A 26,647-nucleotide genomic window follows, 5' to 3' on the forward strand; every position below is an offset into this window, starting at 1 on the left:
GTTTACTCTATGTTTCACAAGAGAATCACAAATACCAAGCTTGGGAAGTAGAAATAAATTCACAAAGATTTTTCTCAGTAAAATTGGAGAACCTCTAATCTAAAGAGAAAATTTTAAATTAAAAAAAAAAAACAAACCTGCATTTTGTTTATGAAGAAATGATAAGCTGAAGTGGTGCTTATCATCAGGGAACTATCAAGGCTGGATGATAATTTCCTCATTTTCTAAAAATAATAACTTAGAATTCTAAGGCCAGTTAAGCAGCTACAGGAAAAGTAAATGAAAAATTTGTCACTTGTGAGCCTTAATTAAAGATTGAGGAGGCTCCAGAAGGCAGGACTGCATTGCACACAGAATACAGACTTTTTGTGTATGCCTAAGGCTGAGTGAGCTTCAGAGTACAATGATATTCAAAATAACTGATATAGGGACACGTGCAACCTCATCCGATTTCTTTAATTTCTGAAGAATGCAAACAGGGCGAGTAAGAAAAAACATAGTGACATACATCACCCAGTGCAGCACGAAACTCATCACCTGGTACAATAACTTGAACACTCCTAAGATGTAGTGTAAGCAAATTAAGCCAGTGTTGACATTTGTTAACTTGATATCACTTTTATATATACCACACAGGTTATGACACACATACAAATATGTGTGGTGTATTATATTTTAAATATGACAATTTTCTAATTTTTAGAGAATTTCCTTTTAGAGTCTAGAAAGATCACTTTAGAGTCTGATGAATGGAAGCTTCTTACAGTCTACTGCTTTTCTCTGTACAGCCAAAGGCCAGCATTCTCAAACCACAGAGGGAGCTTGTGCAATGTATTATCTAATAGCTGCTGCCTATATGGGTATTTCGTAAGTTTCTATGTGAGTTTCCAAGACTGAAATGTATACATTTAATTATTTTTAATCAATGCGACCTGTAACCAGTGCTGTATGTACCTGAGATACAGGCAGCTAGCTCCTTCAGGCCAACACTGACCAAGGCTAAGGGTGTGAGACACACCTGCAATTTAGAACTCTGGTATTTGTACTTTAAAAAGTGAAAAATGAACCAGGGAAATTAATTTAATAATGTATCATATCTAGGTCTCTGCCTCGATTGGCCTGCTCTCGGGATTCTCCTCCTCCTATTGGACTGCCTTGTCCAGCCTCGATATGAGGGCTTTGGCCTTGTCTTACTGTATCTTGTCGTGTCTTTTTTGACTGTTGTCTCTTGGAGGTTTGCTCCTTTTCTGAAGAGTAGACAGAGGGGGAATGGATCTCTGGATCTTGGGGAGATGGCAGGTGGGGGGTAACCTGGAGGAGTGGAGGGAGGTAAAATTGTGGTTGGGATATATTACATGAGTCTATTTTCAATTTAAAAATGTACCATATCTAAATAAAACAATATATCCTTAAAAGATTTCACCACTTAGAATTGAAAAGCTTGCGTTTTCCATTCATAGCATATTTCATCTTCCCACAGCTAACATTTTACTGCCAAAGGTTACATGTGGCTTACGGCCACCATGTTAGAGTTCACATCTTTCAGTCACAAAGGTAGCGCTCATCCTTGTGCGCTTCGGCTTTGTGCTAAGCATGAGCCATCTAGCATCACATTTAATCTTTAAAACAACCTTTAAAAATAGCCCTAGAAGTGAGTAGATGGCTGGAATTAAAACTGGTCAGTCAGATGCACACATGACTCCATTAACTTGCACACCCCAAATTTGCCTAAGGGCAGAGGCTGTCCTAATTAATCCTCTCCTGACCATTCACCTTTTATATTAACTGAGCACCTCAAGTCTTATTCTGACCAGGTACTTGGGTTTCAGACAGATAGTATGGCAGAGAGGCCTCACCAGGCACACCCCCTTTCTCTGGGATCCAATATTGTCTCTGACTCCAAATCACTTTAAGAAGAGACAAAAATGCACTGCAGCCGCCACTCGCAGAAGAAAGGGAGAGACAGACAGTGCATAGCTTGGTGTGCCATTGCTGTCTCAGAGCCTTTGTCAGTCTTCATTCTTCAACTGCTTGACAAACTCCTAAATGTGCCTGCGCTCTCTGGAAGTCTCCATAGCTAGCCAAGTTGTGTACCTTTCATGGCTTCCTAATCAACTAGAAGTCATGAACAGCACAAAATCAAAAGAAATAAAACTCCGGTGGCTGTAGCTGCTGGGGCTGTCTGCTGAACGTGGCTTGTACAGTATCTCATCTGTGCTGACACCTTTCACTCTCAATTATTTGGCTGCTGTCAAAACAAATCAATCAAATTACAGCACTGTGTCTTCACGTTACCATTCCATTGTAAGTTAGCGACATTAGCTTTGAAATATATAGAAGTATAAATTTTACCTCTATTATTTATTTAATATAACTTTCTCCTATGTGAGTTATTTTCCAAACACAGAAAACTTAAATTATATTTTCTCAAATGCTGAGTACATATATACATTCCACTAAGAATCTCAAGTGTAACAGTACTCAGGGGAACCAAAATGCATAAAAAGATGTGCTAATGGACCCCAGCATACATGCTAATCTTACTCCAGTAATAAACAGCAAACATACCATGTGGGATTCTTTTCCTCCAAAATTTTGGCTGAATTCTTAGTGAGCATAATTGTTAAATATGTTTTGGGAAAAAGACGACGTTAAACCAAAGTAAAAGGCTAATGTTAGAACAATATTTTTTCAAAATTAATTTTGCTTACATTACTTACATTTACCATATAAGTCACCTAAGAAAATACGTTTCTTAAATTATGGATTTTACAGAGCACAGAAACTGCCAGTGTAATTCTCTACACCGAGTGTCATTTCCACCAACTGACAGAACTACTGTCAGTCTCACCTAAGTGCTCTACGAAGAAGAAAGAGTAAAAGGGATTCAAACATTTTCATTTTGAGATTTTAGGACTACAACTACATCTTTAAATAATAGATCTAAATCAATGGAGTCCCTTTTCAGCAAAAGAGAAAACACTGCCAAAGCTTTCATGTACAAGCTCTTAAGATAACTGTTTTATATTTGAAAACTGGGCATGTCCTTAGAAGATTAAAAAGCCAACTGACAGAGGGCCTTTTTTTTTTTTTTTTTTTTTTTTTTTTTTTTCTTGCTTGCTTGGTTCGTTCTGGCTACGTAAGGGGCAAGCAACAAAAACTCCACTGTAAATGTGTCCACTCTGCCCTGGAAAGAGAATCCAGTGAGACATAGTTGCAGGAGTCCCTGGGAGCTCAGAGTAGACTGAGCAATCACGCTGGGCTGGGGAAGTCTTCCTGCGCCTATGCTCAAGCCTGGAACCGTGCAGTTCCTTTTCAGATCTGTTCTTGCTCCACACCCACACTCTCTCTGGGTTCAGTCATATTTGTTGATGGCTTCTGCATCAGCATCTCCAACACAGATCCCATTCTACGTTCTGGACCCAAAGATTCTAAGTAGCACAGGCCTCTCCTTTTAAGTAGTTAGCTTCTTATTGCTGAACCGCCCAGTGAATCTGTTCTTCCTTTCATTTCTTCTCACTCTACATGGAACAGTAGGTGTTTTAAAACCCACATCCCCAAGGCTTCTAAAGCTGCCCACTCTGCTCTTTGTTGCTACCTCCAATGCTCTGTCCCCGTTTTATTGCAATAGCCTTTTAATTAGACTGGACCCTACCACAGTACCTGGCAAGATGCTAGGAACCTTCTTCCATTTCTGTGTTTTTCAATCTCTTCATTCTTTATGCCTCACTCTTCTCCCAGATACAGAAATCCTCATTTGGGAAAAGGTAAGATGGTAATCCCAGCTGTCTTTCATCTTCCCTAATGGTCCGATCCTTTTCCAGACAGGCATCTCACAAGCAGCCATCTTGGGAAGGAGTTTCTCTCTCTTGCCAGTACTGATGGCCAGCTTGGAATATAATCCAGTTTGCACATCCTGGTGTAGACAGATTGTGAGATGCTGTGGAAATTCCTGATGGATTTACAGCCTTATTATGTGTGAACTGGGGATCACATTACTTCCCTGCCTTTTGCTTTGAAAGTAAATGCTTTGGCTCTGCTTTGACATTTATGTGGCAGCTGGAAACCATTATCCTTTGACAATGCTTTATTCCATTGACAGTATCTCTTAAATACGCAGTATACTAGTCAAACTCCTCACTCATGTGCTTCTAGTTTAATCCATGCCCCAGTGCCTCGGCAATGCCTGTTTCAAGGATAATGTACTGCAGAACAGGCTCTCTGGGTATTTTAAATAAAATGTTTGAAGCCTTGGAGATACAAAGGTATGAAAACTGCCAAAGTAAGACACATTGTAACTACGTTTCACAACTTCTTCATGGTGGATTTGGTATTATTGTATGATGTGTCATGTGGGACTCTTCTGACTCACAGTACAAATATGAATTTATGCACTAGGTATTTTTAATATTGTACTTGGTAACAACAAGCCATATATCACTAAAAACTAAAAGCCAGATGCTTTCTCATTTCTGCTGTAGCTTTCATGTTCATGGTGTCACTGGTAGAAGGCAGCTTTCTGAGAGTGTGTATCAACAGGACATAAAAGGAACTCCTAGGAGCCAGCAATCCCTAGGAAGTCCTTGTTTTTAGGATGACACATGGGAGTATTCAGTCCATATGCCCACCATCCGGACACTAACAATGCCAATGTCAGCCAATAAGGCCTACTCTCTTATAGACATTGTGACTGACATGAAATCATTATTACATATATATGAATTGTGCTGATATGTAATAAATGCACATACTTTTCTGTTTTTATTGCTTTTATTTTGAGAACTAATGAACTTTGAGTTACTAGTTGGTTTTTGGAAAACGGGATAGAAAATTAAGGCACCTAACTTTAGTGATGCTGGCAATAACATTTTTGGGTATGATCTTCCACCTTCATCAATATAAAGTATTTTTATTTTAAGATAATAATCATTAATGTAGACTTTTATAGTATTCAGATAATAAAGAGAAGAAATTCAATTATTTATAATCTTTGACTTTGTAGACTCTATTAATAAGACTGTTGTATATAATTTGCCTGTCATATCTACACATTGTACATCCTCAGGATCAGCTTTGGGGTAAACGTGTTTGCACATATATAGTATTTTGGGTCATTGATGTCTAAACAATATAGCACAACAACCTTTTATATATGATTTACAAGTATTATAAGTCACCTGGGAATGTATTAAAAATTCAGGATGATGTACCTAAGAATTTGTAAATATTGCATCATCTTATGGACAGCACCTGAGCATCTGTAAATGCTTCTTCAGGGAGCTTCCTTAGTGATCCCAGGAATAGTGACCCAGAGATACTGAAAGGTGAATATATCATACTGTTTATTTTTTCCTCTTTGCAGTATATATGTGTGTGTGTATGTGGTTGTATGTTTGAGCTTCTTTAACATAACTGCATTATAGTATTCATTTTAAACTTCCATTGTTTTATTGTTATCTTCTCTATCCACAAAATGGAACCAACAACACATTTAAAGGGAGTTTTCCATGGAGCTTTTTCGGACTTTAACCCCATCAGCAATTTTGTACCCAAACATCCTTCTTTAGTATTTCCAAATTAGTGCACCAATAAAGCATACACTTACTTTTTACTTTCATTGAACAATTAAAGTGTATTTTGCATACACTAAAAAACCCTTTATATACAGATCCTACATATTTATGTGACCACCATTACGGATAGAAGAGAGCAAGCAGTACATCCGCCTCTGGATTCCCTTGTCTCCTTTATTTGAAATTGCCACACCATACCCAGAAACTACCAAATCTACTCTGGTCCCTACAATTTTTCTTTTCTTGAATATTAAATAATCAAGGGGAAAATGAGGAAAAAATGGAAGAGATCTTTAACTGGGGAGAGGATACAGAGAGCTCGAAACATGTAAAATATATATAATTATTATATATATATATATCTTTCATTTGTGTGTGTGTGTGTGTGTGTGTGTGTGTGTCTGTGTGTGTTTAATTTAAATAAACTTAGGCCAGCTATAGACTATCTAATAAATACTCCAGTACCAGGAAAAAAAATCCCTTTTTTGAGTTGTTGCTTAGCAGGGTTCAGGAGATTCCCAGGACAATATAGGCTACTGCTGTTGCCTTTGATTGTATCCTAGAAATTTAAGGTAAGTTCCTATTGCTGGAAAAAAAAAACACCAAAAACCATGCACTTCAAACAAAGGACTCAGGTTTCAAGCTGGATCTGAGCAGACAGCCTCCTCCTTGAGGACTAGCTTCCACAGTACCAGAGGGCGCTATACAAGCTGATAAGGGAGGAAAAGCAACAATCCTATCCTGGTGTGACTTAAGACACACTCAACACAGGGGAAATCATAGTACTGGAAATCTAGCCAACTACCAATGCTTAACAAGGCCAGACATCTTAGAAGAGAATCTACTACTGCCAATTTCCTAAATGAGCCTAGTTATTAAATGCATTTTAAATATTGATATTTATACCTATAGGTAGACATCACTCTCACCTCCCAATAACTCAAGAAGTTTCTTTTTGTAGCAGACAGAAGCCGTTACAGGAATTCACAACTGGCCAAAGTGCAGGGAATAACTGACCACAGGGTGCCCATGATATATCAACATTTCTGTGTTAAAGACTCATGGAATTGTTCTTAGTTCTTAGAACTTCATCTGGGGACACTCTCCTAGCTGTATAACTCTTCAGGTTTTCTGTGTAATGTAGAGGTCATGACTTATTACTCTAAACACTATACATTACACTTCTATCTTTGCTTCACTTCACCTGCTTTATTCTACAGATGGGAAATATGTGCATTTTACTGTGCCTTAGAGGATTGTTTATGGTGATCACTATATCCCAAGTTTAGATCATAATCCATTATACCATGTGTTATAATTTGAATGAGACATGTCCCCCACAGGATCATGTGGTTGAATACCTGGCCTCCAGCGATTTTGAGAGATTATAAAACTTTTAGGAGACATGTTCTATCAAGAGAACATGGTTTGTTGAAAGACAGGGAGTATGGGTGGAAGACAGGAGGCTTTAGTGTTATACCTTGGCCTCACAAATTCTTCTGTTTCCTGACATTGAGTCTGATAAAATCAGCTACTCTCTGTCCTAGCTGTCCCTGTCTCAAATTGTTCCTGTCACCATGCCTTCCTTGCTGTGGTGGACTCTCTCTCCTCACATTATGAGCCTGACACATATTTACTCTTGAAGGTTGTTTCTTGTCAGGTATTTGGTCTCAGCGCCTGTCTTACTTTTCTATTACTGTGATAAAACACTATGACCAGAAAAACTTATAAAATACCATGTTTAATTGGGCTTAGAGTTCATGGTGCCAAAGCATAAATGATGGTAAGAAGATAAGAGCTCATATCTTGATTTCCAGGTAGGTGATAGATAGGATACTGGCAAGAGGCTCATGTCTCAAAGCTCACTCCTGGAGTATAATTCCTCCAAAGTAGACATAACTCCTCCAATGAGGCCACACCCCCTAATCCTTCTCAAGCAGTTCTACTAATTGGGCAGTAAGTAATCACACATCTGAGCCTATTGGGATCATTTTCATTCAAACCATCAAAGCCACATTGGAAGTTAGAATTTCAAAAAGAATTTTATAAATAAACAAGCTTTGTGTTAGTGAAAAACAAAACCAGATATTTTTTCTTTTTATTATTATTATTTTCTTTATTTACATTTCAAATGCTATCCCGAAAGTTCCCTATACTCCCCTCCCCCCTGCTCCCCTACCCACCCACTCCCACTACTTGGCCCAGGGCTTCCCTTGTGCTGGGTCATATAAAGTTTGCAAGACCAAGGGGCCTCTATTGCCAATGATGACCAATTAGGCCATCTTCTGCTACATAAAACCCAGATATTTTTATATGTTTCTCATCCAACTAGTATTCTTTTTTACTATATGATTCAAACGATATAACCTGATATAGTGTTTGTTCTGGCTTCTAGAGCCGTGTCTTAGTCTGGATTTCTCTTTTTCTAAGGTTTCCTGTCTGTCATAATTCTTATATTACTATTAGAAACATTAAACTCTCAGAATTACTATTACAAATGCAAACACATATCTTTGAAAATGAAACACAGTGACATTGATGTTAAATATGCCAACCTATAACATATCAGATCTATGATTCCCATTCTTATGTTCAAGAGAAGCACACAAAGTCCTCCACTACTGCCCTCTTCTTTTTTTTTTAATTCTGATTCTTTGACAACTTGACTTGAACAAGAGAGATCTTCATAGACATGATACATTCTGTCCTTCTTATGCCTCCTCTAAACTAAGAGATTTTTGCTTCTTTCTACTTGACCAACCCCTAGTGATTCTTTAATATTTATAAACCTATTTATCGGCTTCCATCTATCCACCTACCCACCCATCCAACCTTGAATACCTCTGATAGGTGATTCAGTAATGTCCTCCATTCTTGGGGAATGTCATTGAGCTAAATATTGTTGATATTCTCAGGGATTTCATTCTAGGGACGGAGTCAGATGCAAACAAGGCATATTTATATTTTCCAAAGCAGAGGATCACAAATGCTGATGCTGTTGCTTCTAGTGAGTTGGCCTCCTTGAAAACGAAGAAATGAAAGTCCTTTAGAGAGGTTTATAGAGAGCAAGTTTTTATGGGTAAAGGAATAAAGAAAATAGAAATGGGAATGGCCAAACTGAGAGTGGTTGAAAAGGACAGAGGTTTTCAGAGTCTTGGGAGATGAGTATATTTTTAAGAGCCCAGGATTTCCTCACTCTGACATTGGCTAAATCATAAGAGAAGGGTGTGGCAGAAAAGAAACAAAATATATTAGACTTGAGATTTGTGTCTTGGAAAAACTGGCACATGGAGCTGGCTGGAAACAAATGGATCAGGAGATTGTTTGCTCAGAGAGAATGTTTTAACCCTTGGAATCATGACTCAATCCTTCAGCCCCAAAGCTTCTGTAAGGCATACACAAAGAGCTTTTACATCCTCTTTAAAGAAAACCTTCATCATATGTTGTCAAGACAGATTTCAGACAGGCTGGGACCCTAGAGCTTGGACCATGAGTTGAGGCAAGCAGGCATCCCTGGAAGGCCTGGTGATGGTTGGTATAGTCAACTTGGGTGAATTAGCATCACCTAGAAGACATTCCATTAGAATGGGCATTCCATCAGAACACTTCGAGAGATCATTAGCTGTTAGGGAAGACCTGCCCTCCATTAAATGGTACCTTACAAGAGGATTCAAGGTGAGAAGCAGTGATAATTGCTGCCATTGTGACTACTTTCTGAAGAGAGTATATAGCTTCTGATGACATTAGACTCTAGCTTCTTTGGTTTACCAATTTGGAATCGACACTAGTAGCTCTCCAGGGAACTCACAGTCTTTCAGCACTGAACTGGGACCCCCGAGAAGCTAGCTTCTTGGACTGAGAAGCTATTAGGATATCTTCCTTTCTGGAGAATAGGAGGCCTTGTTGATCTCTGTAAGCTTATCATATGAAACAGTCTAATGAATCCTCTGTTTATATCTTTCATTTGTGTGTGTGTGTGTGTGTGTGTGTGTGTGTGTGTGTGTGTGTGTGCTCTATTGGTTCTGTTACTCCAAAGAACCTTAGTTAATATAACTCCAACCAAGGATCTTTTCTTGGGTCCAGTGGAAGGGATTTCAATGGTATCTACATAATTGTGATGTTGGAATGGCTGTGGCATAATAGATGTGGTATAGTGTAATGTTGAAAAGCTTCTTTGAAATTACACAAAAGGACACACACACACACACACACACACACACACACACACACTAGATGAATATCAGAGACATCATACTAAGTTTAAAAGAATACCCAATATAAATCTGTAGTTCTGGAACAGAAAACACTAATCTATACCAAAGTTAAAGTTAGAGCTACTAGATTAGACAGAAAGGATTGACTGAAAGGGGTAACAAGGGATTTTTAGTGGAATAATGGAATGTTTTATTTGTTGACTGCAGTAGATGCACACTTCAAGGTTGTATACTATCATCAGAGCTCATTGAAAGGAGCCATGTATTTTACTGCATGCAGTATAGCCTAGTCAAGACCGTGCTATCACAAACAAAAAGGAAATGCAATACAACTCACCAAGAGCATCCCTGAATTCTTTGTCACATACAGATACTAATTTGGGGAATCTTATAGGTGGGATATAGATTGTTCACCAAAGATTCTTGGATGGAAGTTTGATCTCTACCTGGCAGTTTTGGAGTGGTGTGAGTGTTAATAGAAAAAGGTAATGCTAGAAGACAATCAGGTGATGGAGAGCATCATCATCAGAAGGAACTTATGTTGATCTTGTAGTGTAATTGTCATGAGAATGGGTTGTTAGTGTGATGGCTCCATGTGCTTTCCTTTCCATCCATAGCCTTTCCTAGTTCTCTATGTTGTGTTGGAACCAGAAGGTCTTCACCTGAGACCAAACCTACAAACCCACAAGATTTCTGTCTTTGAATCTCCCCAACTGTAAGCAAAGGAAACCTGTTCATCAGGCAGCCAACATCAGTGATTCTCTTATAGCAACACAAACCCAACTAACTCAGGGAGTCAGAGAAAAGCAGGGCAGGGTTCCTGTCAGAGCCAAGGACAGGAAAACCATCTTTGACCTGATTTTTTTCTTTAAACTTGCCTTGAATCTAATTGCTTTTTCGTGTTCATGTTAAGCTGCAATCTCTAATGTCTTTTTGGTCATTAATTTAAATGTTTTGCCTGACTTAACTGGAGTGTTCACACTTTGATATAAATCTCCTTCATGGCACATTTATATTCTCCATTTGTGTTGCCCACAGTGATTAGTGGGTCACTGTGGTCTGTGCTGTAAGAACAAGTCACTAGCCTGACTCATCTGTCCTAATTGTCCCCCTCTGCTGTTCCATTAACACCTTTACTGCAGTTGTCACTGACATCCACCCTGTGTACCCTTCTGTTTCCATTTTCTGCCTGAGTTTAGGCAAAATAAGACTCAACACGTTTGTATGAGTTCCAGGAAGGAGATTTCTCATTGCTATTTCAACTAATTGATTCTTTCTTGAGTAACTCAATGCTATTTTTAGCACAGTATCTGCTTCACAAAGGAATCAATGAAAGGGGAGATGATGACTTTTAAAGGAGTTTTAAAAATCATGTGACACAGAACACACTTAGTCATTTTTCTTTCTTCCAGATTTACTGTCATTACTCGTCTCCTTTCACAGTTGTGGGCTTGATTACATCCACAGGGAATGTAAGTCCTATGACCATCCCACAAAAGATCTAGCATGTTCTCTTAGCACACTTGCTCAGATTCCATACATTCTGTGGTGGTTTGAAGATGTTTTGTCCATGAGAAGTGGCAGTATCAGGAGATATGACATTACTGCAGGAGGCTTGGCCTTGTTAGAGGAAGTATGTCATGCTGTAGGTGGGCTTTGAGGACTCCAGTGCTCAAGCTCCACCCACTGTAGAAGAGTCAGTGCCTTCAGATCAATGTATCAAGATGTAGAACCTTTGGCTCCATCTCCAGCTTCGCCCTCTGTGGCACTCTAGGCTCTGCTTGTCTCCATTCCACTGTTACCGCTGTTCTTTGTGGTCATTTAATCATACTGTGCTATCCAATCCACTGGTCTTCTGCTGCAACTAGGCTTCACCAGCAGCCTCTCCTAGGCTTTCTTCATGGTCCCAAGCCTCAGCTTCTTTGCATGACCCCTTCATTCCTGGCCATCACGTTGTTCTTTTATATTATCGTCAGCTTTCTGTTTTCCAATTCCATTGCTGTCTAAGCTTGGCTATCTTGGAACATGCTCTGTAGACTGACTTTAAACTGAGAGATCTGCTGAGTTTGGGGACTATAGGCATGTACCACTCCACCTGTACCTAAGCTTTTCTCTACTTGTAACTTGCTCTGCTCTGGGCTGGCTTTGAGCTCAGAGCTCTGCTTGTTTCTCTCTCCTGAAATTAAAAGGCATGCCTGGGCTTAAACGTTTTGTGTCCACTATGCCTCAAGTTCCAGTGTAAAATGTGCATCATTTCTTGTCAAGATCCAGATCAAAAGCATGTGTCTTCCAGCCTAAAGATTTAGGTCACAGGTGTGCCCTCCATTTCTAGATTGTAGCTTATTTCAGATGAAAAATCTAAATGAAAACAATGACCAGGTAACAACACCTAACATGCTATAATGGTCCGTGGGAAGTGGTATTATTAAGAGGCATGGCCTTATTGGAGGAGGTGTGGATTTGTAAAGCAGTGGGATGCTTTAAGTAGGGCTTAGTGAGCCACACTGTAGAAGCATGGAAGACAGTGTTCCTGAAGGTATTTTGAACTTTGTAGTCAGCTTACAATTTCAGAAGTTCAGTCTATTATCATCATGGCAGAAAGCATGGCAGCATCCAGGAAGACTCAGTGCTGGAGAAATAATGAAGAGTTCTTGACCAGAAGACAGCCAAGGGAAGATTGGCTCTTCTACAATGAGCAGAGCTTGAGCACTAGGAGCCCCCAAAGCCCACCTACATAGTGACACACTTCTTCTAACAAGGCCACACCTCCTAACAACGCCACTTTCCGTGAGCCAAGCATAGTCAAACCACCACACATTCTAATACACATCGAGTGAGAAAGAACACCTCAGCACGGAGCCAGTTAATCTCTCACTTGCCTAGTGAGCCTACAAGGTAATCCAGAATGAAAACATCCTTTCTTAACAGGCAATTTCTTTCTTGGATAATCTAAAATTTTTAATAAAGGAAAAAGAAAGGCTATATGCACAAATAGACATTGGCACAAAGTTCCCCATACTACATGAGTTGGAAACTGGACAACAAATGAACCTAAATTGCACTAGAGAAATGGCCTGAATGGAGCAGGAAAAGATGAAAACAGGGTTCTTAGTCATTCTGGGCAAGGAGGATAGACAATTGCTGCTGTATATATGGTATCGATTCAGCTAGCCTCCTCATGGCAACTTGAATTCCCTGAGATGAAGACCTCAGTTCAGGCTGAAATGAGATTAGCCTACTGGGCTAGTCCTGGGATCTTACATAATGTACCTCATTCTCATGACCTTCACAATCAATACAGTATCAGTGATATAATGGGTATGATGGGTGTGAATTTCTTTCTGGAGAGGAAAGATCTAGTGAAAGAAGGAAAAAAAAACCAGTAGGCCTTGCAGATGCATTTCCTGCTGGGTCAAGTTATCTTTCTAGGCAATGTAAAGAATTTTCTGGACAAAATCTTTGGGCAGACAGTTCAGTAACACTCATTAAGCAAAAACATTGGTTCCCTTGGCTTTTGGAACCCAAACGTAGTGACAGAAACAAATATACCTTGGGTTGATAGTCTCACCTGGGGATCTGGCATGAGGAAAAATGCAGTAGAGTTCATGAGGGCACTATTTGGCCACACAGGGTGCTCAACGTTTGGCAGAGGAGCCTTCTGGCTGTGTTAGGGTTTGCTATGGCCTGAATGCTTGCGTTCCTCCCACATTTGTAGTAAAACCTAATTCCCCAAGGATTTGAATGTATACAAGAAATCATCTATGGAAAATTGTAAAACTGCAGATTCCATTCAGGGACCTGCTGAAGTCTGACATTTTGAGTTTTCAAATTTCCAGCTTCTATCTGGTATTTCCTTTGGAAGGGGAGATTGTCTAGTGAACCACTGTCTGAATCTAGGAGGGCCATTTTCAGTGTTACATCTCCTCACCAGAACTCATCACAATGCATGTGTGCATTATGAACTCCTCTGAGAACTATGCTATGCTACTTGATAGGAGATGTAAAGGAATAAGCTCTCAATCACATTAGTATAAAGGAAAATATTTGAAAGCTTATCCCTGAGTTCCAAGCCATTAAGAAACTGATGTTGACAACTTGTTCTTATCTTCTTAGCAAACCTATAGCTTTTGAATTAAATGAAGAGCAGAGGGAGGAATCGGACAAGAAAGCTAGAAAATTATTAGAGAAAGTTCTTGTTGGTTAAGTTAATTTGTGAAATGAAAACATACTAATTTACAAGGGGAGAAGAGGAACTATCTAGATCTATGTGGGGCATATAAGATTAGGAACTTCATTTAGACTAGGTGTGTTACACTTAAAGGTCTTGCTTTCGTTCTCACACCTCAAATTACTGGGGAAGTGGGATGTCTCTTACAGATGAACAGGCTTATTAGTAATTTCAAAACACTAAAAACCTTGGGCTGAAGTCATCACGTTTGTTGTGTGAGGAGTAGGTCCTGCAAGGGGAACAGCTTTTTAGCCTTTATACTAGCTTTTGACCATAGAAATGTGTGTACAGATTTATTCTAATGTGTTCATTGGCAAGGCCACCACTTTTGAGAAAAGTTATAAGCTGAGGACATTAAAGCTGTCATCTTCATCTCAAAGTTGACCAAACCTTTAAAGATGATTTTGTTTGCTTCCAGCCATCTGTTCACTCTCCTACATGACAGTAGCTTCTGCAATGTGGTAGAACTCAGGAAGCTTGCCCATCACTAGTATTGCCTAGGAACACCACAGACTGTAGAGCAGTGGTTCTCAACATTCCCTATTTCTATGACCCTTTAATACAATTCCTCAGGTTGTGGTGATCTCCAGCTATAAAATAATTTTCATTACTAATTTATAACTAATTTTGCTACTGCTAATGAATTATAATATAAATAGTTTTGGAGATAGAGGGTTGTGATACAAACATTGAGAACCACTGATGTAGAATGTCACCTAATCATGCTAAGGTCAGCTTTGGGCTGGGTGCTGGTGAGCTGATTTCAAGGTGGTATCTGACATTGCTGTTTAAGTCGTGTTCATTGACTGCCATTGATTGAAGTCACTGTGAACATAAGAAACTTTCTTCTTATTATCCTTACCACCCTTGGATTTCTCAGCAGGATACTAAACCATTCCTGTTTTCCTGGAAATTTCCTTATTTAACACTGAAGGTATGCTATGTTTTGGGAAATATCTTAGTTTCCAAAAAACCAGGAGGGTTCCATCTTTCTTTAGTGAGGTCTAGGTGTTGAGAAATCGTGTACGGATATGCAAGCATCCAAAAAAAAAAAAAAAAAAAAAGTCTAAATAAACCTAAAGTAGAACTTCCTTGTCTAGTGTTGATTTGGATCTTAAATGAGAGGAAGTTTCAGGTGGGCAGCTAAACTCACCGCTACAGCTTGATATTAAGGCAAATGAGGGAACCATCTCCCAACTCAGCTGACGTATAGCTGGGAGGTTTCACGTTAGTGAGCTCATCATCTCCTTTTCAGGACCACTGACATGTTAAAGATGACTTCAAAGGGAGAAGTGTTTGGTCCCAAGTCTGTGTCTGACATGACCTTGTCTAAGAACGCAAATATACTTAAGGTGATACTGGTTGAAACCTTTGCCAAGGAGACATAAGGATAAAGGAAGTTCATGTTTCTCACTGCCCCCCACTGAGTCTTCCAGGGCACAACTCGCAGAGTTGACACGGGGGACAACAGAGCCAAGAAGTCAAGGTCTAAATCCTAAACGCATACTTAAACCTAACATCCAAACAAAATGGAGAAGGCCTTGCTGCACCTCAGGCCAGCACTGACTTTAACCCCCGGGGCTAACAGGCACTAAAATCCCAACCCTGACCTACAGTGAAAGTATAAAAAGACTTCTCTCCTTCAGCCTGACTTTGGAGTCCATCTTAACCAAGCAGAATTAATTCACGGCCCAGGAGCTCCACAAGCTGATGTTTATTTATAATATTCAATATTCCCATAAGCACACATGTTCCAAATGGAAGGGCGCATTTTGATAATGCCTGTTTCTTCATTAAGATTTCATCATCCACCTACATTAAGACGCCAGGCCCTACACTTTGTTACTTCTGCTTTTACCTTGTGTATTCCTGCTTTATTTGCTTAATCTCAAGTTCTTGGCGTCCCAGGCACTCAAATTTGAAACAAGCAAAGTTCATGCATTAGTGTTATCCTGAGCATGCATGATTTATGAATGGCAAGGTACTTGGCACAATTTAATGGTATAAGAGAGACTTTGTTTTAAACATTAAAATGAAAGTTAAGATGTAGCAACAATGGTGGGGCATCAGAACACATAGAGTGCATGGAGGGCCAAGGGTCACTAGTTCTTGGTTGTCCTTTAGTGTGTGTATTGACATTCTAAGCAGTTTGATAAGTCAAATAAACACCAACCACTTAGCCAATTTAAAAGTAATTTGAATTGTTATTCTGAGGACTTATTCAGACAAACCTTCAGGTTCCTGTGAAACAAAATAACTGCTTACCTTTACATAAATGAAGTCAAACTGTTTTAACTAACCTCAGAGGAGATAGTTGGGGGTTGTTGTTGTTGTTGTTGTTGTTTGGTTAGTTTGGTTTGGTAGGAGACATAATATTCTTTTTTTATTTATTGTAAAACATCCACTATTTGTTAGCAGTCTTTTTCTAAAAACACAAACGAGAACTGAGCACATCACCCAGAGTGACTCACCCCCGTGGATGGGGAGATGTCAGGATGTAATATTCTTATTCGGGACAGTTTTTACTGTAGTTATTTTTTCTTTGGTGAATAATTTGGAAATCAACCAGTGTCGATGTTATCAAACTTTTCAAGAAAAGTTAAACTTTTCAAAATATAGAGAATAACTTCTCCCAATAAAATTGGTCTGCCTTCTACAAAAAAAAAAAAAAAAAAAAGCTCAAATATACTTTTTTAACACTTATATCTAAAGCCCATTTAGTAGCAAAAATAATCATTAAGTTAATCCTTGTATTAACTTAATACAAGGATTGTATTTGTAGTGTCCCAACCACTCACACAGATGTGAATAACATCCAACCTTTCTTTGCGTGTGGGCAAATTGAAGATCTTGTCAGATTATAACTATGTCTTCAAATAACAACTCAGTGATTTCACATTTAAATGATGGTGTGTCCCACAATGATCTTGTGTCTACAAATGCTTCTAGAGGGCCTGAAAGGCTTTGGTGTTCATGAGAGAAAATGCAGGTTGATAAAACCGTGGCTTGAACAAGCTCATAAACAACCGGAAATGAAGCTTTCTGCAGAAGCCTTTCGCGTCCTTCACGGTAGAAGCAATCCTAAACCACATTCCCCACTCAGCCCATGGATAGAACAGCGCCCAGCATCTGGGCGCGATGGTTACCTTGTAGATTTTGCAGTGGCAGAGTCATAATGCCTCCAGCTGCGGCTGCCGCTACCAGCCCTTGGATGTTTGTGAGATTCGCAGTAGGCAGTGTGAGGACCAGGCCTTGCTGGCCACCGAGCTGTCCTGCCATGTTGAAGGGGATGAGGATTGGCTGATTGAGGGCTGGGGGGCCTCCTGGCATCACCCCGGCCACAGCAGAGGCTAACTGCTGTGCCGTCAGAAGAGGCTGCAAAACAAGAGAGAGCTGGCTCACTTTCCAGCAGAACAAGACATGGCCTTGCAGAGCACAATCCCTCAGTTATATCAGGTCAGAAAGTTTCTAAGAAGTGGCAAAGAAGCATATTCCATCCGAGGAAGGAAGAAGGTGAGGAAGAAATTACATTTTGACATTATATTTCACTAATTTCTTTGAAAAAAAATTTCAATTTCTTTTAGAATCTCTGTGGAGCTTTAATACCTTTTGAAGAAATACTGTACCTTTACATATTACAAATTGAGTTGAAATTTCATTTGATCCTGTTTCGCATATATTTAAAGTTTTCAGTTAATTTATTCTATATTGTCCCAGAAAGAAGTCATTGATAATGATAGGGTTTTTATTACATTTTGGGTTCAAAAGGTTTTTAAGTATTATATTAATAAATATAGAGCAAAAGATTTTCTTGATGCTAGGCCTTTAGTGACGCCTTTGTACACTTCTGCGGCTGGAGGGCATGGATACTAGCAGAATTCTTTGGAAAGCAACTGGAAATACATGCATATCAGGAATGGTAAATATATGTGTCCCCATTTGACCCAGAATATACTCTAAGTTGTAACTTCATGATAGAATTCAAAGGGAAAAGAGATAAATGCAAGAAATTATGCAATACACTTTAAATCACATAAATGTTGAAGCAGTTCATGTTATAGTGCCATCCTGATGAGATATTGTATAGTCATCAATATGGATTATTTAGGTACCTATTTAGGAAAGTTTAAAAATAATGTTTTCGGGGGGAGGGGCTAGATAGATAGCTCAGTGGTTAAGAGCACTCACTGCTTTTCCAAAGGTCCTGAGTTCAATTCCTAGCACTCACATGACAGCTCACAAGTGTCTGATGACATTTTTTGGTATGCAGATGTACATGCAGAAAAATACATGTATGTGTATATACACACAAATAAATAAATAAATAAATAATACATGTATGTGCATACACACATAAATAAATGCATGTATATGTATATAAATAATAAATAATACATGTATATGTATATAAATAAATAAATCTAAAAAAATGTTCCTGATATGAAAATAAATAAGATAGTAAATGAATGGTTGCTATTAAAGTGGCATAAATATATCTATAAGCTCTGTATATGTATATATGTATAATGCCAAGTTATAAAATGTAATAAAGATAAAATACTTACTTTTAAGATCAAATGTTAAAAAGTCCCTTACTGTTAATTCTTTCATACTCTTCCTCCAATTAAGATGTTACTACAGAAACCGTGTATATGCCCACTCTTGATTTTATGGTCATCGTTTGGTGTGAAAGGCAGCAGTCGAGCACAAAGCTTGTTGGAGTCCTGGGATAGGGTCTCCACTGGAGGAACATACTAAGATTTTGGTTCTGGATGGCTACGTGACAGCCAAGGCCATTTGACCCTAGAGTCTTTAAGCCAGGACATCTCTACATTCTTGCAGAAGCTAGGGAACAAAATATAATCCCACAGCTTTCCTCTACAGGATTCCAAATGAAACATTATGTAGAACTGACTTTCCTTTTGATGGGACATAGAAAATGTATTTAAATACGGGCATGAAACAATGCCAGATTATAATCGCCAGGCTCTATTGTTTTGTTGCAATTATCCCAGGAATGGGACTTTGAGAGTTTTATAGCTTGCTGGAAGTTCCATATCTTGTGCCTGGAGAGGTCAAGTATAAGATCAGATAGACAGTTCCAGAGTCATCATCTTTACCCTCCTTCTCCAATACAAGGAGCAGATTCAGAGACATGGGGTTTCTGCATTTGAAGAACGATGGTCAGTGTGGGTGCATTCTCTATCCCTCTAGAGTACCCTCCAGATCCTTGCAAAGGAAGCTCCAGGCTCCCAATGGATTTGTTTACTTTACTAAATTCACACCAATAACTTTGCCTTTCCTTTTAAAAAAACAAAGTTACTCTAAAGAACAATGATCAGACTTGGGGAATAATAATGGAATTGTAGACTGGTTCCAAGTTTCCTAGTAAGGTAACCAGCCTATCGATGTGATATTTCAAGGGAAGATATTTCATAGCTCTCACATTGTACACAGGTTTGGAGGCTTGACATGCACATTTTTAAGATTGGATTTTGGGTTTAAGATAGGGTATGGCTGTTCCTGGTTGTTACAGAGCCATGCTTCTTCACTGCCTGAGTCTCATTCTAATAAGAATTAAAATATTGAAACATGTTAGGAATCCTGTGCTTCTAGGCACATTTGTGCACACACAGCACAAAAACATATGACCACGTGAGGAAACAAGAATGACATTATGAGGGTCTGGCACAAGGAAGCCAATGGCTCATGTTGTATGAGCTCTCTCTAGGTCTGTCTCCCAGTAGACACTGCCCATTCTTCATGTCTATCAGTATGAAGTGGTCTGGTCTCTGAGGTGGATGATGGGATCTGAGGCCATTGAACTATTTCATGGTGGCTAGAGTAAGAGTGTCAAGTCTGATCGAAGCTTTACACTTGGGCAAGTGCTCCTTGTACTGAAAGTGGTTAATTTCCAGGAACAACAAGGACAGCAATGGGGAGGGAAAGACTCAGATATTTCTCTCCATAAAAGCAAGATGAACTCTGAAAGTTTCACAGGAGATGGCAGAGGTTAAAGAAAGCCCAGCCTTTTATAATTGTGTTCTACATCTCCATATAACCCACGCCAGGCTGGAAAAAACAAATATTGGACTTTAAAAAATAATGAATGTATTTCTTTATTAATGCAAGAGCTACGCGTGATGTACAGTATTGTCAAACCCAATAAGCTGAACTAGCATTAAAATTGCATTAACTTTTTTATATTAAATCACATCTTGTATTTCAAAAATGGCTATAGTAAGGTTGAAATAACTTAATTTTCTTCACACTCCAGTCATTAAAGTTTTACTTTCGAGAAAACTGCATGTTAGCCCACAGCCTAGATGGAGAAGGTTTTAAGGGAAAAAAAAACCATTTCCACATGATTAAAGCCTTCCTTTCCTTTAAGAAGAGACTTTTGCAAACACATATTTTCTTGAGAGTACTTAATAAATAATGTAGTCATATAGCTTCCCATACAAAAATTTATCACCATCTTTGCCCTGTTGAAGTTAATTGGATTTAACTCATTATTATTTATTTGGTTATTTATATGGTAAAACCATCTTAAATGCAGCCTAATGCAAAACAGTTGAGAGATACTGACCTGTGGCCCAACTGGAAAGGTGGGATGGGTCTGACAGGCCTGGTGCTGGTCAGGAGTTCCTGGATCTGGTAGCACTGTGTTTCCTCTGGCCCCTAGAATTCAAATGAGAAAAGTTCCCTTAGTATCAAGTCCAGCCTGGGGACAACATATTTCTGTGATGTCATAGGACAGACACTAAGGAATAGATGCTTGTGAAAGAGTAATTCTTCAACAGTTTTCAAATCATTTGACAATGGCAAAAAAATGATGCAATGGTACACTCAGGATGACCAATGCCAACAGGAGGTAGAAAGAACAGACAGTAGAAAAAGGTATACTGTCACATATTTAAACACATAAAAGCCATATAAATATATATATTTATATATATATATTATATTTTGATATATATATATATATATATATATATATATATATATATATATCAAAAAAACTTAGCATTAGACATCAGTTTGGATAGCACATTCCAGTTCAGTGTGTGTATGTGCACATGTACACATGCATGTGTGTGAAACTGTGTGTGTTATGCAGAGGTGAGTAATAGTTAAGCTAATTGCCCAAAGTCTTATTACTAATCTCAGGCAGAAAAAGAAGAGATGTCTCACCATTAGTTCACAGAGACCCACGTCTGTAGGCACTGAACACACCATAGTCCCGAGCTGAGATCCCGTTGGGTTCCTAGCACCCTGACAGCAACTCTCTAAGGCCTTTGGGTATTGTCTGCATGCTTGTGTGCTTTGTTTCCGGGTAAACCTCAGTGTTTAAGATAATGGTGGAAACAATGACTACTTAAATAAAAAAAAAATAAGCAACACTGGGAGCCATTTCTGAAGTGGCGCCAGTGAAAGCTTCTGTTTTCTTGGAGTTCTCTAATGGAGTGAATGGTTTCTAGTGGTTGAAATCCAGTTCCTATCAAACCTGAACAAGATCCACTTTCCTGGTGATTTTCCTATAAAGTGGAAGAGATTCCAAAGTCTGTTTACTGGCATGCTGTGGCCAACCAATGAAAAAAAAAAAAGATATGATTCTGTCATGCTTATAAATTTTAAAGAAGGTATTATTGGCTCATTTAAAACAAATTCTTCTATATAGTCTCCTAAGGGACAGACTTATAAATAATGGAAATGTGGAAAAAAATACTTCAGCACATTAAGCTACAAATAAAATTGACTGCTACATATTATTCAATTGACTTCTATCTCCACAGTGATGTGTCAATCATAATAGCATTTTATAAGAGGATTAAGTAATAAATGTGCAAAGCCATTATACAGAAATTTGAAAATCTGATTAATTTGTAATTTTTTTTGTGCAGAAAGTCAGGAATGGACATTGCTTGGGGAATACTTACAAGCATTCTATTGAAATTTCTAAATTGATTTGGAGCAAACTAATAAAAAACATAGACTTGCTGACATTTTATAAACTGAATTCTGTCAAGATATGTTTGGCATTATAATGATCACTGTCATCTAATAACAAGGGTAAAAGGACCTATTAGAAGATATCAACAATCCCCATGTATGCAAAAGAACTTTCTTCTAAATTTTCCATGTGGTTTATTTATTATGTTTGAAAGCCAGGACATGTTAAGCTAGACAGCACTTTATGTAGTATAAATCTCATGGTCTCCACTCAGCTCCCAAATAGTGCTTTTGGTCAAATATTAAGATTAGGCTAATTTGCAAATGGCTAAAATATTGCTGGTTAGAAAAACATGGTTGCTTCCTTAATTTTATCAGGCCTAGACTTTTATACCAAACTCTGAAATAAAAGTTTTACCACATGCAGAAAAGTAGAAAGTTCTTTAAAACAACTAAATATACACTTTGTTCTTAAAATGTTTTACAGCAAGACAGGCCCCTTTGCATCATATTTTGTTCATGTGTTCAGAACCCATTTCTTCTTCTGTTCTCAACAGATCCTACTGCAGTGTTGAGGACTGATCGCATCTAGGCACTGTGCTAAGAGAAGTGTATGTCTGTACTCTATATTGCCACACAGATTACATTTGCTTCTATTTATTTATTTATTTATTTATTTATTTATTTATTTATTTATTTAGTGCTCTGAGCCCCTAACTGGTACCCAGCAGCTCATTCTGAGAATGGCTATTCTCAAAAACCATGTTAAACACAATCTGGACCAATTCCACACAATTTCATGTGTAAAATGACGTATTTCACAGGCTCTAGAGGAGATTATATATGCTTCCTGCTTGGATCAAAAAAGCAATGTTTCTTCTTAATGTGCATCTCCATTTTCCCCAAACACATATATCACTCTTAGCCTTGTAGGACCATAACCTAATCTGTTGGAAGGCAGTTCCTGTACAGAGGCCTTCCTGTACAGCCAGAGGGGAATCCTGAAGTCAGAATGATTAAAAAGCATTGGCTAAAGGTTTTAGTGATTTGAAACAATACTTACTGTATGATAGCAGAGAATTTGAGGTTAGGTATTTCCACGGCACATCAAGCAAACATAAACATGGGTTGAGCAGGTATTCTGTTGAGGTTTGTTCTGTTGCAATGCTAAGTGCGGGCTGGGGTGGGGGCCCAGACCTGGTTGTCCCTGATAAGAGTCCACAGGTAGACTCAAATGAGGCTCTGTGACCTTGCCCCAAGTAATTTCTGATTGGTGAATAAAGATGCCTATGAATAAATACAGTCTATTGCTGGGCAGAATTGAGATAGGTAAGGCTTGGTCTCCCCGGCCTTGGAGTCAGAGGAGACCGCAAGGAGAGAGAGAGAGAGAAGAAGGTGGGCAGAGGAGAAAAATGCCATGAGTTCGGAGTCAAGAAAGCATGGCCATTGGCAGTTAAAAGTAGCTCATGAAAAATAGTAAGTCATAACTGGGTTATCGATAGGAAACTAGATATTAATAGCATAGAGGATAGATATCTGCCCAGCTATAGTGCTGATTGGGGCTTATTGTAAAGAATAAAAGTTGTGTGTCTTTTATCTAGGAACTAAATGAACAAACTGCGGATAGAAGACCCAGATTGAGATTGAATACTTTCTAAAACGTGTGTTTTGACCAGGAAGCCTAGGAAACAGTATACCATTGGAGACCAGAAGTTCCAAGGCAGCCCTCTGTAGTGAATGGCTCATGCTTTAAAACTTTTGTAGTTAGCAAATAACAAATGTTAAAAACAATAATGTGTTTTGTGATGTTTTCCGAAAAATGCAACATGCTTTGATTATATTCACCCTACTTCACTTCCTTCTCTTCTACTCCATCCTCTATGCCTTCACCCTCTTTGCTACTTGTCCTCGTTTGACTGTGAGCTCAGCATATCATGCACACTTGGTGACTATTCAGTCAATACAAATAGAGGACTGGCTTAAGATAAATGTTGCCATCCACTTGATGACTTACTTCTGTTTAGCATATACCTTAGGAATATCTTTCAATTATTAGCTTACTGACAAGTTCTGTTTCAATCCCAAATGACATGTATAGCATGTATCTAGAATGTCCCTATAGCCTATGTTAAAAGCCTTGTTGTCTGCCTGTGACAGGATGAGGAAGTGGTAGAAAGTTTATTTGTTTGTTTGTTTATTCATTTACCTTTTCAGGGTTTATTCATCTGCTAATGTTCAGTCTCCATCTAGACAAAGACAATTAGAAGACAACCAGTTGCTTTTCCATGATCGATTCTGTATGAATAACCAAAGGGTTCCTCCTCAACGCTTTTTCATGTTTTAATAAGGAGCTATAAATAAAGCTTTAAAGTTCCTGGGTTCAAGTGGAACAGCTCCAATTCTGACGCGTTGGCTGGACAGTTCTGTGGTCCCTGCCTCCCACTCTAGGAGCGGGTGTCTGCAAGGCTGCAGGGTGCCTCGGACTGGGTTATTAGCTTGTTGTGTTTGCATGGCCTTTCAGCCTCAAGGCGCACCCCTGTAGGCAGAATCCTTGGAGTTGGAGGGATGGGGAATCACCCCATTCTGAGATGCTGTGAGTACCAGGAAGCTGTGTCCCAAAGCAGGTAGCCTGAGCCTTAGGCAGGGTTGGGCAGTTGAGGGACTGAGGATGCCCCGACCTGGCGCTGGTCTGAGATGGGAGGGGATATTTTTCAAATGCAGCGAAGATTGAGAAGGGACCCGTGCTTCAGTGATGACGCTGAATACGTTAAAACATATTCCAGTAAGTATAGAACAGATCCTATGTTCAGGTCATACACACAGAAGGCTGTGAAGTATACGTGGAGCTGGGGTATTTCTAACCAAAGTGGCAGTAACCAACATGGCCTATAAAAGATCCAAGGGTTCCTACAAATGCCCCAGGGTCCCTGAACATTTATGGAGGGCAGACAAGCAGGAGGAAGCTGAACCGGAGTGGCATGCCCTTGAAAAGGATGGTGGGATGGATGCTGGTAACTTCCTCATGCTCTCTTTGTTTTCTGGCCACCATAATTTTGGTGTTTGTGGGGTCTAGTCTATGATATGCTGACTTGCTGAGGTTCCCAAACAAAGGAGCAAACTGGTTATTGGCTGAAATCTCCAAAACAGTAAGCCAAAATGAATCTTCCCTATCAGGCACTTTGCCACAGTAACAAAAACCTGCCTGGACCAGAGAGATATAGGAAGCAGTTTGGTGTAAAGATTAAAGGCAAGGTTTCTTACAGGTTTAAAGACGGCCAGGTGTAAATTTAAATCTTCCCCGTTACTAGGAGTGTGGACTTGGAATTGTTTTCCAGTTACGTATTGATCAGCTTTCCCTTAGGAAAGTCAGGGATGGTGACAGAACTTCCTTCACAAGTTGGCTGCTGTGAGTGCCATAGAGATAACACATATGAAAATTCACTGAAACCCTGCAAGCTTGCTATATAAATGCTACACCTGCTGATTATTATACCTTAACAATGTTTATATTTAAGGTAACATTTCATATTATTCGTTTATAATGTTCAACCACCAAAACCAACTAATACATATTCTAATCTCTATGTGTGCAGACCTTGGAAATATCTTATACACAGCTAATGGTATTCGCAGACCTTAATTATGTACTGTGCACTGTAAGACCCATGTTTGGAGTAGAACTCAGGAGTTGTAGATACCAAAATCTGAGGATATTCAAATCTCTTATCTCAATCTGCATAACATTTTTACATATAACCTATACGTATTCTCTTATTCGATTTAAATTGCCACCCAGATTACTCATAATGTTGATGCAATGAGCATGCTAAGTAAATTTTATGTTATATTGTTTAAGAAGTTACGGCAAGAAAAAAGTTTATATAAGTTTAAGAGTTTCCCAAATAGTTTCAATCTACAGTTGGCATTTTTCAAATCTGTAGATGAGATGGTGATGATACAGGGGTCTCACTATTGGCTCTTGGTCTAGAGTAACACACAGACAATGTGGTACCAAGAGTCTAGCAGGTAGCTTCTGAATTCTCCCACAGGTCAAGGCTCCCACAAGTGGCCCCCACCCCAAGTCTGTGAATCATCATTGGAGCTTCTTTAAGCATCCCACGGCCCACAGAAAGCTAGGGACAGAGAGTGGAAGAGGGTATTTGTATGGGCATTTCTTAACTCCACGAGGGTTAAAGATGGCGTGAATAACGGTGGCTTCACTGATATCCAGGAGAGTTTATGTTTCCTTTCCTCTGGGGACAGCACATGACTCGCACCACCAAATGCCAACTGTGTGATTGAATGCCACTGGCATTACATACCACAGAACACTGGCTTCAAGTGCAGGCATTGGACCATCATCAGCATGACCCCTCCTGCCTTCCCAGTTTCCTCACTCTGGATGTTCTCTCATCAGACAGAGATTTCCATCTTGGAAAGGGAAGGAACTAATTGCAGACACACATTATGGAATTGCAGTCTTTTTGCAGATCACTCACAAAGTGTAAACCAAGTGTTAAGGTCTCACGGTATGGAATTTTAAATTAAGGATCTTTGTCAGAGCCCCTCATTCTCAGCTCCACATTTCCTACTGAATCTTGAATCTGAGAGTCACAGTACTGCCTGCCTGTCTCTTTTTGGAAGATAAAGAAGGAGGCAAAGGAGAAGGAAGAGAGAGA

The 26,647-nt window shown here is 39.1% G+C and overlaps 1 protein-coding gene across 2 annotated transcripts in view; it reads right to left on the minus strand.

Moving 5' to 3' along the window:
• Positions 1 to 26,647, minus strand: part of Pou6f2 (POU class 6 homeobox 2) — a 366,558-nt gene that overhangs the window by 227,375 nt on the left and 112,536 nt on the right. For both annotated transcript variants that reach the window (XM_021215891.2, XM_021215890.1), the window contains exons 2-3: positions 20,605 to 20,696; positions 17,162 to 17,390 (exon numbers count right to left, since the gene is read on the minus strand). In XM_021215891.2, coding sequence (XP_021071550.1) covers positions 17,162 to 17,390; positions 20,605 to 20,696 — 321 coding nt within the window. The remainder of the gene's footprint in view (positions 1 to 17,161; positions 17,391 to 20,604; positions 20,697 to 26,647) is intronic.

The sequence above is a fragment of the Mus pahari genome, chromosome 16 (assembly GCF_900095145.1).
Source record: "Mus pahari chromosome 16, PAHARI_EIJ_v1.1, whole genome shotgun sequence".
NCBI classification, from domain to species: domain Eukaryota; kingdom Metazoa; phylum Chordata; class Mammalia; order Rodentia; family Muridae; genus Mus; species Mus pahari.